This window comes from Pelodiscus sinensis, chromosome 4, assembly GCF_049634645.1.
Source record: "Pelodiscus sinensis isolate JC-2024 chromosome 4, ASM4963464v1, whole genome shotgun sequence".
Taxonomy (NCBI): Eukaryota; Metazoa; Chordata; order Testudines; family Trionychidae; genus Pelodiscus; species Pelodiscus sinensis.
In genome coordinates this window covers 45,297,267-45,310,646 of record NC_134714.1, presented here as the reverse complement: position 1 = coordinate 45,310,646, position 13,380 = coordinate 45,297,267, and the positions used below count along the sequence as shown (strand labels likewise).

Genomic DNA, 13,380 nt, shown 5'->3' with positions numbered 1-13,380 from the left:
GGTAACTTTACTGGATTTATTAGAATAGTCTCATACATTCATCAAGTAGGCTTTCTATGTATTCAACCACTTTAAGATTAAATTAGTTTGTGTGTTCTGTTAGCAGTTATAAAGCAAGAGAGAAACTCAATATTGGCACTTAGTCAAGTCTGGGTACATACAAGAAACTGAAGCTATTCAGTGTGTTAAATACTCAAACATTTCAGATGGGAAATTACATTATATATAGTATTGTGTTCATGATATTTAAATTTAACAATTTCTATTCTCTCCTGTTCTTACTATGCCACAGCAGACTGAACATACCGATGTAGTACAGCTATTAACTACTGTTAAACACGCACTTTCCTTTTCATGAACGAAGGGTGGATCTACAAAAGGACTTAGATGGTGCGATATTGAGTATTGCAAAGGTTGGACCTCCCTGGTCTGTCACCCTTGGGACCTGACTGGTCCTGAATGAGGGGATTTGCCAGACTAGGGGAGGTCCCTCCCAATGTGGCCCATGCTGCCCTACTGCCCCAGCTAGGGCTTCAGCCTAGTCCTGCTGCTGCCCTCCTGGCCATGGCTGCTGCTGGGGTCAGAGCTCTGTAGCTGAAGATAGAGCTCCCTGGCTGTCATTGGAGCTCTGCGACCATTGCTGCTGAAGCGCTGAGGCTGCCACCCCAAGCTCTGCAGCTGGGGCCAAAGTTCAGCAGCTGCCACTGCTGGGCCCCTGCAGGTAGAGCTCCCTGCTGCGCTGCCCATCCTGCTGCCCTGTGGCTCCCGACCGAGTCTCCACGGCCTGACCTTCCTATACCTGAGCTTGGTGGTCCAGGAACATCCATGGTTCCGCCAGACCACAGATGTTGCCGGACCACAGAGACCCAGTTAAGGGAGGCATTGATCTATACAGCTTGAGTTAGATGCTAAGGTTCCCTATACACTGAATGGGGAGAGATATTAATTAAGATTTAGTACATGAAGCCTATGAAGGTACTCCCTGATTTACAAACATCTGGCTTACAAACAAAAGCTCACCTGCAGTCTCAGGGAGCAGGCAAGGGGCATGGGTGGTAGTGAGCAGCTTAAGTGCTGGCTTGAGGTGCAAGGGGGCAATCACACAACCAGCAATTGGAAAGAAGCAGCACTTTGATAGGGAAAATGACCGTTTCTCAAACTGTATGGCCAACACCTGCTCCTCTAGAGACCTCTCGCACCACTCGCTGCCTCCCTGTGAGCAGCTTGCCTTGAGGGGCTACTAGAGGATGGGACTGGTTGCAGGAGCCTGTGGGGGAGAGGGTGGCAGTCAGGAGATGCCCAAAAGTCCACTTCAGAATCACCACCTATTTCCTCATTCTCCTCTAATTAAACCTGCCTTTCACTCAAGCACCAGTTTTCAAGGTTAAATAAACTATTTCTTCATTGCACAGTATTTCAGCTATATTATGGGTTAAATAGGCTTTGGGGGGCTATCCTGAAACCTAGCTACCACGCTTTCCATGGGAAAATGCATTCTGAATTCCAAACAATCTGCTTACAAATTTTTGGAACACAGCCCATTCATTAGTTGGGGACTTCCTGTAAATGTTTAAACAATCCATGGATGGTATCTCAACACCTGGAGACGGGGGACGTAGGTTCTTAAGCCATTCCTCAAGAGAATGAAGATAGATGCTGTCATGGCTCCTTCCCCACTCTGGCATGATTAATGCAGAAGTGGGGGCCAGCAAGTGTACCCCAAAGCCTTATCTACCAGGCTTTGGTATAAAACTTCCCCCAAGATCTTAAAAACCTAGATCTTGGGAATAAAATTTCCGCTGCCACCACCCAAATGTTGAGAGAGAAATCAGGGGAAAGATCATTTGTGAAATCTCACCCCTAAAACAAAATCAGGGCATACAATTAACCACTGCCAGGTTAATAAAAAGAAAAGAAATAACTTTTATTATTACAACAATATTCCTGTTGCAAACATAATGACTAGAGAGGGAGGTAACAAAATATACTCATGGAGAAACTCCATGGGCCCAGAACTTAGTTACAAAGAAAAGCCAAAACATCTTTTAAGCAGTGCCAGATCTCAGATCCCATACCCAATCCTTAAAACAATAAAACCTAACGAAACTACCAAACTTTACCCTACTTACAGAAAATGAAGAATGGTGTCTTGGAGAGAGAGAGACATGCTTGTCCCTCTCTGTAGCTGCAGAGAACTCCCTCCCAGAGACAAAAGGGAGAAAAGAAAAACCCAAATTCCTTTGTCCCAGGTTGAAAGTCCCACCTACATTCCTACTGGTCACTCCACCTGGCTAGGTGTAGTTAACCCCTTAATCCCCAGGCTGCTGGCTAACCCTCATAATCATGACAGATGCCTCATCCATACACACTGGATGGTGGTGGCCCTAAAGCCTCCATAACCAACGCCACAGAATCATTCCCTTTCTGACACAAATACCACTCTCCAATATTCTAAAACATGGTCCAAAACACCCCTCCATTGTATTAGTTGTCCTTTTCTCACATTGGATCGTACGATCAGTGAACTCTTCTATAGATGAGTTTGTATACCAGATAGTGAAGGTTTCAGGGACATCTGTTCCCAGCTGCAATGGTGGGCAGCCTGCCAGTAGAGAAGGGGTCAGGGGCATGGCTGATAAAACCTAGTTGATTTGATGTAAAAAGGTTCTGGATGGCTCAGTATAAAAGTTTTGGGACATATCTACAACAGCCTAAATAGTTACTAATTCCTACCAACAACATAACTTTTCCCATTCAAAAAAATGTAGGAAATTCATTGTAAAAAAATCCCTATGTTAATGCAAAGTTAAGGGTGTTTGGTGATATGTTTTCACCTTTCAGAATGCTAAATTGAGTAAAAAACTTCTGAAAACGGAAATTTACAGTTGAGGTTGCTCAAGCAACCTTAACTCTGCCATCTTTCAGTAACTGATAAATATACCATTACTCTGCCAACCTCCCCAGCTGCTGAAACGTACAAGATCTTCAACAACTCACGTTTGCAATCTCCTCTCACCTACAGGGTTCTCACTAACACTAATAAAGAACAAAAAGGGAGGGGAGAAGTTGCCCGAACAACCATAATTCAAGTTTTCAATTCAATTTTAAAGATTTAAAAAAAAAAATACATCTACCTACAATCTTCATGATACAGCCTTCTAGTAACAGAAATGCATCTGTTTCTGCTAAATGTACTTAGCTGAATGTTTATTATGCTGGATATTTAATGCTTAGTACAGAATGTACAAATTTCATTCCAAGATATTAATATAGTGTTAAGCTATTTTTATTAAATTAACATTTTTTACATAATACAGGAATTGTGCTGCATGCTACTATAAAGTATACAGGCAAAACTAAAGTAATCTTTAGTGTACACAGGGGTTCTTTAAAAAGGGGAGATACACAGATCTGAACATTCTACATTTTCTGTATCATCACCTGAAATTTACCTGTAAAGAAAAACAGAATCAAGTTACAAAATGTCAGTATGATATGTAAATCTTTCTAACAGCAGAGACTTCGCATTACTTTGTTCAAAAGAGCTAGCAGGATACAGTATAGTCTTCTTATTCACCAATAAAACTAAAGTTTGTCTACATTCAAAGTTTCATCAATTTAATTTTGAATCTGTTAAAACAATGTAAACAAATACAAAACCCTATGAGGGCACTTAAGTGGTCGGCAGTGAGGCTATGTTGTCACCACTCCTATTAGTTTCATGAAAATACTGGAGAGGAATAGAGACTGGATAGTTTGTCAGTAACTATATCTAGCATGTTCATTTTGCAAGCTATAATCCAAGTTTTACTACTAAAAAAATAAAAAGTTAAATCTCAAAATCCCATAGCACCTGGGACTTCTACAAATACAGTCATTTTCTAAAAGGAGACGATACCTATTCAGACAGTAATTCTCAACCATCTCCTTTTCCTTACTGCCTCACCCTGGCAAAATTGGTGAGGAGTCCTGTGGCACCTTAGACTAACTGAAGTGCTAGAGCATAAGCTTTCATGGGCAAAGACCCACTTCGTCAGATGCGGTTAGTCTATAAGGTGCCACAGGACTCCTTGCTGCTTTTGCAGATTCAGACTAACACGGCTACCCCTCTGATAACTGGCAAAATTGCTGCTTCTCATTTTCCCATGTCTTTCTTTTCTTTGTGTTTTTCTTGGTTTTGCTTTTTATTTTATTATGTTTTCCTCCATGCTAACCTTCTCCTCCGCTCTTTCAATAGAACAACCTTCAATAATACTCAGAATAAACCATTTTCTGAAGTCCACACTTAATTCAGTTTTAAATTATAGTCCCACATTGAACACTTGAACAGTGATGAAGTAGATTAAGAGTTTTCAAACTTTGAGTTGCGGCTTGTAAGGGTAAGTCGCTACCTGGCCACGAGATGCTTTGTTTATTTAAGTGTCCACATGTACGGCCATTCGTAGCTCCCTGTGGCTGTGGTTCACCATTCCTGGCCAATGGGAGCTGCTGGAAGTGGTGGCCCAATCCGCACCACTTCCTACAGCTCCCATTGGCCGGGAACGGTGCACTGCAGCCACTGGGAGCAGCCATGCCTATGAATGCTCAGATAAAAACACGTCTCTCGGACAGTTAATGGCTTACCCTTACAAGCCACAACCCAAAGTTTGAGAACCCCTGAAGTAGATAAGGAAACATATTAAATTACCTTACAACAGTTGTCTAATCTGAGATGTACTCACATGCAGGCATTGCTGAAACTTCAGCTGTCACAATACTCTTTATTCCAAGATTTGATAAGCCACCTCTAATAAGTCCACAGGTAAATGCCAGATACTAAACATAAAATTATATTTTATGTCAACATCATCAAAAATGAGGTTTACAATAAAGGTATATTAGCATTGTATCACAATCTAACTAAAAATGCATAAAATAACCTATGTGGTAATTCTGGTTTTGTTTCAACATTTGAGAACATTGCTATGTTTTGCAAGATATTTGGCCAGAGGATATATAAACTAGGGATGTGAACATGTAATCTAATATATAAAGCAGAATGTTTGTATGCTAATAACTTGGACACTATAAGAGCTACCGCAACCAAACTTTGAATGGGATAACCTTTTATCCAGGAGAAGGTTTTAAGGGACCTTTTATCCAGGGGAAGCAGCAGGGACACCCGCTCACTAAGGCCAGCGGAGGGATAACCTGTCATCCAGGAGAAGGTTTTAAGGGACTGTGAGAGGGAAGAGATGAGAGACGAACGCCTCTCCCCGGGGCTGCAAAGAGCTTGGCAGCGTGGGGAGAAGCGGCTTCCCGGGGGAAGTGGTGGGGACAGTCTCTCACTAAGGCTGGCGGAGGGACAAGGAAGAGGCACGCAGCTCTCTTTCCACTCCCTCCCTCAGGCTCCTCACCTCAGTTATATCAACTGGCAACTTATATTTCAACAATGTATACTGACTATTTTTCGGTAACTCACGTTAATTATTGAACAGATTATATTATTTTTCCTAAAAAAAAAATTATCAATAAACAACAAATTGCATTTAAAAAAAATATTATGCCATTTAAAAAAAAAAGGCAGCTAGGAAGAAAGACTGCAGGTGCAAAAAGAATGGCTTTATCAAGAGCACCTGAATGTGTAGAAGAAAGGCAGATTCGTCTAGACAAGCAACGTGTAATACAAATAGAATTAAAGGCATCCAAGAGTCAAGACCAGAGACAGACATGGCTCAAAAATCTGCACTACTATTTTTCTACATTTTGTTCCCCCACTTTCCCGAGCAATGCCGGGTAACTCCCACTAGTCAACTATATGATTAACTGATAAGCCTAGGTTTATCGATTTAAATGCCGGTTTCCCCAGAACCAGCTCCACACTGCTGCCTGCCTCCTGCCCCATGCTGCTGCCTCTATCAAAGCCGTCCCTGGCAGCAGCCCTTGTCTTCAGGGGGTCTGAGCTCCTGTGGACAGGGGCTGCTTCTATGGACAGGAGCCGTCTGAGGGGCGCTCAGATCTCCCTGAAGACAGTGGCTGCTGCTGGGGACCAACGTATGACCGCAGCAGGCCCAGGTTTGCCATGGACAAAGGCTACTTCGCAGCAGCCTCCCCCACCCTCCCCAGCAGCAGCCTCTGTCCTCGGGGAGCTCAGACCCTCCCCGCAGACACGGGCTGCTGCCAACCTGCACTGCTGCGTCTGTATCAGAGGCAGCAGCAGGCATCTGGCCTGCACAGGGAGCTGGTTCTTAAACTGGCTCCCCTCACAGACCAGTTCCCTTCTGGCACCCCGCACTGCTGCCTCTGATAGAGAGGTAGCAGGGGGCTCCCTGGAGTGAGGCTAGGGCACACTGGCTGCCAGCCCCGCCCACAGGGTCTATTGAATAGTCATGTAATCAATAAGGATTCATGTGGTTACATGATTATTCAATTACCTGATATATAACATCCCTAATATAAAATTAACATCAGACTACTTAAGGAATGGTTTTAAATTCAAGATACTTGCTGGCAAATCAAGGCTCAGCTTATCCTTAGAAACAGGTAAGTGTTATGATCTTAATGATATCTCTAAATATTTTTACAGAAAAATGTAAAAAACAGTATCTCAAGTATACAAGACAGAAATAGGCAAATCTCCCAGGACTTCACCCAATATTATATAACGGTCCACAATCATTTCTTCTGTTAAGAATATAATCTAAGATTTATAAGATAGTATAATTTAATTGAACACTCCATTTCCAACATCTACTCTGACTAAAACCACTTCAGAGCAGCAGAGTCTCTGCAGATGTACTGATTTAATTTATCTAACCTATTATTTTAGCAACAGTATTTAATTTAATAAAACAGAGCTATTTATAAAATGTGATGGAAGATGTGTCTTAAAAAAAGGTAACATAATTGAAAGCTTGTGTAAGCATCATTTTAGTATAATCTCAGCATCTCTTGGGAATTAGGAGAAAAGGAGTGGAAGAGAAAGGAAAGTTCCTGATTATATTTGCTTTCTACTAAAAGGAAAGAAAAAAGTTTTGTGAGGCTAATGGTCATTCCCACTGTAGCATTCCAGATAAAGGAAGGTGTGTTGTTTGTTGATGTTCCACTCACAGGCAGAGAAGACCTCCCCACTTTGCAGACTTAGGTCTGTCAGACAAGTTACTCAAACTTGACACAGCTAGGCATTAACATTATGACAATTATTTCCTGACTCACCAATCATATTTACCTAAATACAATATGAAACCTTACTAATATCTAGTCTAACACTTACAGAGAAAATGCTCTTCAAACACATTTTTGTACCTTTTCTATCCACACAACTCCAGTCATAAGATTTTTTACAACTGAATCAAGATAATACAGATGTAAAACTGCTAATATCCCAGGCTCCAGATGAAGAATACCTTAGGTGCATATTCTAAATACTGTTTTCCTGCAGACATCTGTGTCAAGAGACGAAATTTGTTGTCCTGAAGTACATAGATGCCCTATAAGAAACGATGTTTTCCTTTAGCAGGATATTTAGCAAAAGACTGTAATCAACATTTTTGGGAGAAAAATCAGTTATTTTTTTGTAAAACATTTACAGATACAGTGAAATACTTTCAAATTAAACAAAAAACTAGATTTATACTCTAAGTAAAGAAAAAGCTTGTTTAAAAGTTTTAGTAGGGGGCTATGCCCCATGCTTGCTACTCTCACCAACCCCCCTCTATAAGGCGGCTTTGCAGTTAGAGACCATAATGACGTCGGGGAGAGATAAAATAAAATTTTAAAGGAACCATGGAAAAAGCTTATACAAAACCACAATATTGTATTAATCTATATTATCAACTTGCAGATAAGAAAGTGTAATGTTTTCTGAAGATACTTTCCTTATATTTAGAATTCTTAATGACTTACATACTCAGGTTTGCAAAGCACATTCGTTATTGTAGTATCTGCATACCTAACTTAGTTTTGGCACAAACTTTCCAAGGGTTAAAGTTGTGAAGCTGGGATTTGCTTGATGACTTACATATAATTGGGAGAAATCTTTCCATGGCTGATGAGTAATTTTAACAGCATCGCTACTGTATTAAATGTTATATTGCTAATATTTTAATATTTGTTAATTTTAATACTTAAGAAACTAAGTATTTTTTTCCACTACTTTCTCCCAAACTAATTTATGGATGAATAGTCATTGGAGAGGATATGAACAGGAATATTCCATGATATGAACTGCATAAAAGCAGATTCTAATAATCAATTTCTGCATTATTAAAAAAGGTGCCATGTAACTTTATGTATTAGTAATATTTTATATATATAAAAAACAGCACAGGCTGATCTAGCATGCAATGAAAATGTCTCCAAGTTTAATTTTTGACAGTAGGAGGTAAGGATGATGATTCAAATCCTAATATTATTCAAAATGAATGTAAAGATATATGTAAATCTGATATTGTTTAAAGCTCTGCTATGACAGATCTCAAATATTTTGGAAAAATAATAACTATTAGAATTAAGAACAAATTATTAGATTTGAGTGTGCAGTTTCTAATCTGCAAACATTCCTTGTTAAACTGTATGGTGATAAAATACCCATTGGAAGTTAAATACTTTATATAGAGTTTACCTTTTGCAGCCATCCCCCTCCCCCTCATGTACCCACACTACAAGTCACCCTGTCCCCAATTTTATCATGAGAACTATGCCATATCATGGATTCTTGGGAAAAAGCACTAGAAATTTAAGTCTCTAACAATGAAAACAGTTGTTTACATGATTCTGCTATGGCTTTGAGAACTGGCTAGCTCTATAGATGAAGGCCATGAGCCATATGAGCGGGATCCTCACAGTTATTTAAGGAGCTAATTTCCATTAAAATCAATAGAAGCCTAAATTCCTTTAAGTATATAGGCATTAGTCTTTTTAAATGTTACATACAATAACATCACAATAAGCTTTTATTATTGTCAAGTCTGCATTGAAAGTAGTATCAAAAACAATTATTTTTAACTAAGGACTGCTACTTTTTAAACTAAGATCATATAAAGAAAAAGGTCTCTCTGATGGAAAATTTCAGACCAAGACAAGCTAAAATAATATTATACCTTCAAAATAATAAAATGTTTATAACAAGCGCCACCAAATCAATTCTTATGCTACAATATTAATACCTGATGATTGGTTCTTAGATTATCAATTTGCTTTTTGAATACAGTAGTCCAAAAATCTTTGCAGATGAACTTCATAATATCTAACTCATCCTTAAACCTGGCAGTGTCTTTGGTAAACCTAAGAGCAAGCAGAAACGATTAGGTTGATTTTGTTCAAATAAATAAAGGTGTACAGTGACTGCCTCAATTAACTATATCAAGTAAATGCCAAAAAAAGCTATATGCAATACTGGTTGAGATTTAAATATACAACAGTTAAAAATTTCCAAACAGGCTCCGTAGGCCATTATTCCTCATGTATACATAGTGTTGTGTGTTGCTTTTATGTTACACATGATGTGAGAAAATTATACGGGAACCAATATCTTGGAGTTTAATAACTTAATCATGGGAAAAGAATGGCTGAGAGGGAGGCAGAAAGTTTTCAACAGCACTGACTATTAAAGTAAAGCAAAAAACCAAAATTAATGTTGTGTGTGATGCTCCAGATATATGCATTAGATAGAGACTAAGGATATAAAATCCTGTTTATTTAGTTAACCAGTTAAACATTAAGTTTAACCAGTTAACCAATTAAACAGGTAAGGCCTGCCTCAGTTGGGGGCTGCTCCAGCCAGGCTGGAGTAGCCCTCACTTGTGGTGGGCCCTCCCAGGGCTGTTAACCATTAATATCCCTACCAGGACTATATATTAAAATGATTGTCTGAAAACATGTTGCTCACATGTGGCACACTATTGGATGCTATTTTGAAAACAAAACACCTATCAAATATGGCAAAAGAACTTTTCCCTAGATACAAATACATATGTTTTCATTTGCCACACCTTTCTAAAAAGAGTGAGCTAGAGGTGATTTATTATTACTTTTAATAAATGTTTTTCCATCTCTATGTAGTTTACATCCAACTACCCTCTCACTGGCATTATTCATTCATACAGATACATATAGACACACACTATATCTATCTATAGACACATACACACATTTAGACACTTGCATCCACAAAACTCTATAGTGTAGACAAGGCCTAAATGGACCAAATCATGAGGACAAGGACATTAGAAGAACTATGTAATATCTTTACCACAGAAGATGCAGGGGAGATAGCTATCTTTAAGTAATAAATACAAACCATAAGAGAATGGAGGTGTCAGAAGAGAAGCTGCTAGATTCAGAACAAATGACAATTAAAGAACTATAAATCACATGTACAAGGTTGCATTCATCCAAGAATTATGGGTGATTTTAAGATGAAATGATTAGATTGCTAACAAAAGTATTCAATAACCCATTAAAGTCAGCTTCTCTACCAAAGATCTGAAGCAGATATTGTCTCTTAAAAAAGCATTAGATTTGTAAACCTTATTTCAATTCAAAACATTTATGGAAGGCTCCAGTTTACATGGTATATTATTTTAGGGGAAAAGAGTTTGAGGGAGGAGAAAGCAAAGTGAGATGCAGGGGTTATAAGGTATCACTTTTTTAAAATCACACCATTCTTACCTTTCTATTAATCCTTGTCCTACTCTAAACCCCATATTTTCCAATTTAGTGATGCATCGTCCATTTTCCTAGAAGATACAAAAGGTTTTTTTTACATATTTTGTTAACCTCAGACTTACGGTAAAGGCGTACAAGGAAAATAAGAGTTCATTCATTCCTTATGGCCTCTAGCTATAGACTATGCTATTTCAGTTGTGGCTCCTCCCTTTGCAAACACAGGTTACTAGAGCCGTCCAGCCGGCTCTCCTGAAAGAATTTACAGAAAAAGCAAGTATTTTGAGTTCAGAAAATAAACCTGTTCATGTCTTTCTTTCTCTAGCTTCGGCCAGGACAGCGCCAGGCTGGGCTGTGTCCCACGGTGCTCCTGGCATAGAGGCCCTGGCGGGAGAGGTCTACTCCGAGCACAGGCATCGTGCCAAACAGGAGCGTAGGGACCAGCTGGATTAAGGAACCCCCGGCAGATCGCTCCCAGGTCAATGTGTGCGAGTGCCCGGGAGGGTGAACCCCGCCGCTCGTCGGTATCCCTCCCCCGGCAGTTTCCACCTCACCCCCTCGCCTTGCTCCGCGGCCCGGTACAGCCCAGACACCATCTCATTATGCAGCAGCAGGAACAGCGCTTCGTCCGCCATCTCCGGCCTGGCCATGCCGGCGGCTGGAGGGCCTCGCGCTGCCGCCCTTCTCCCCGGCTCCCTCCTTCCCAGACCGGGCCCCGGCCGCTCCGGGAAGCAGCGCGGCCTCACTACCAAGGCAACGGGCGGCTTCCGGGCAGGGGCGGGGCTCCGGCTGTCAGGCTCCTAAGGCTCCGCCCGCCGGGAAAAAAGGATACGGGGTGGGGGCTGCGCGCTACGCCTTGCGATGCGGGGGGCGGCGCAGAGCAAAGGAGCGGTAGGTGCCAAGTTAGGGTGAGGGGCTGCCGTAGTCCCAGGTAGAGGGAAAGGATGGTGGGTGTGAAACTTGCCAACCATGTTAGTAGCAGCTATTTTAAAATACTCTGAGATCTGCCTGAAATACAGTAAAATCCCTTTTCTCCACAGAGCCTAGATATATCGTTGCCCTATACGCCCACGCCCAGCCACTGGTCTCATTCATCTATTTTAAACTTGCACAGCCAGTAGCATTACTGGCTCTGGAAGCTGTTATAATCATTCTACCAATACTGTTTGGTCAATGGTATTTTGCCTGTTTTTAAACTAGTGCCAGAGTGCACTTTGTGGCTCACAATTATTATAAAGGAGACAAACTGCAGTTTACAGGAGAAAGTCTTGGCAGTTCTAGGGTATGTAGGGTAGGGAGGCAGATGTGAGTTTATAACTGGCATGCTCTAGGGTTGCCAGATGGTCTCCCAAAAAAATACCACCCACACCACACATACATCCTGTGTGGCTACTACCAATAGCCACCAAGCTGGGAACAAAGGGGGAGGCAGCACAGCCTGCTCTGCAAAGAAGCCGCCTGCTACCCAAAGCAGAGAGAGGCAGACCCTGGGGCAACACAGTGGGAGGAGGGCAAACATGGGTAGGAAGGTGACTCCTCCATAGCCAAGTCTTTGGATGTCCCAGTGGGAAGAAGCAGAAATTCCACCCCAATCAGTTTGGCTGAGAGCCCATGGAAGGCACCTAAAGGCAACTACAAAGCACCTGCAGGATTCTTTCCTGGACTACAGCACCACAACGCGCTTCAACAGCGCTCAAGAGCAGGGACTGGGCTTCTCCTCCTCCCAGCACCAATCACAGCCCTGCCTCCCAGCCTGGGACTCCCTCTGGGGCTACATCTACACTGGCGTGATCTTGCGCAAAAACTCTTTAGCGCAAGAGTTCTTCTGCAAAAACTCTTCCAGAAGAGAGCATCTACACTGGCATGTGCTTTTGCGCAAGAGCATCCATGCCAGTGTAGACGCTCTCTTGCGCAAGAAAGCTCTGATGGCCATTTTAACCATAGGGCTTTCTTGCACAAGAAATTCATGTTGCCTGTCTACACTGGCCTCTTGCACAAGAACAGTTGCACAAAAGGGCTTATTCGTGAGCAGGAGCATCAGAGTTATGGCACAAGAAGCCCTGATTTCATACATTACGACGTCAGTTTACTTGCATAAGAACACACGGCCAGTGTAGACAGGCCACTTTTACACAAGATCGCACCAGTATAGACACAGCCTGGTTGTGTGTGCAGAAGCCTGGCAGGGGGAGTGGTTGGGACCCACAGCCCTCCCCCCCTCCCACCTGGCTTCTGCACACACCCACAGGCTCCAAGCTGGGAGGCAGGCAATGGGAGCCTGTGGTTGCATGCAGCCACTCCCCCCCATCCCTGCCAAGCTTTTGCATGGTACCACAGGCTCCCAGCACCGATTGCGGTCCCACCTCCCTGTTACTTCCCCCACCCCAACCAGGCTTCCGTCCGGCACCCAGCCAGGAAAACAGAAACTAACAGCTATTGCACGTCTGATATTTTCTGAATTTTTTTTACTGGACAGCGGGCACAAAAACCAGACTGGTAGAATACCAGACACCTGGCAACCCTAGTAGCTCTATCTCTGTAGAGAAAACTGAATAAACTAAGGAAAAGTAAAGCAACAATGTTAGAGATCAAAGTTTCTACTGCCTTTCTTCACATTTATCTTGTGTCCTCTTCACTCTATTTTAGAGTCACAGACTTTAGTCAGGCCATCAATATCCCCCAGCACCAGGATAATGAACCCCTTTCATTCATGTCTCCCTGCTTCTTGACTTTAGC

At 41.8% G+C, this 13,380-nt stretch overlaps 1 protein-coding gene across 2 annotated transcripts; it reads right to left on the bottom strand.

The window, feature by feature from the left end:
- Positions 1-3,190: 3,190 nt before the first annotated feature.
- TRAPPC6B (trafficking protein particle complex subunit 6B) lies at positions 3,191-12,785 on the bottom strand. Of its 2 annotated transcripts, none has more exons than XM_006117713.4 (6): positions 11,199-12,785; positions 10,651-10,718; positions 9,147-9,264; positions 7,386-7,469; positions 4,688-4,815; positions 3,191-3,452 (listed from the first exon to the last, which is right to left on the bottom strand). In XM_006117713.4, exons 1-5 carry the CDS (start codon positions 11,292-11,294, stop codon positions 4,702-4,704), a joined length of 480 nt encoding a protein of 159 aa, XP_006117775.1. In that variant the 5' UTR covers positions 11,295-12,785; the 3' UTR covers positions 3,191-3,452; positions 4,688-4,701. The 2 variants fall into 2 exon arrangements, with proteins under 2 accessions (XP_006117775.1, XP_006117774.1); XM_006117712.4 differs by having other exon boundaries at positions 4,722-4,815; positions 11,199-12,765.
- Between the last annotated feature and the right edge of the window lie 595 nt (positions 12,786-13,380).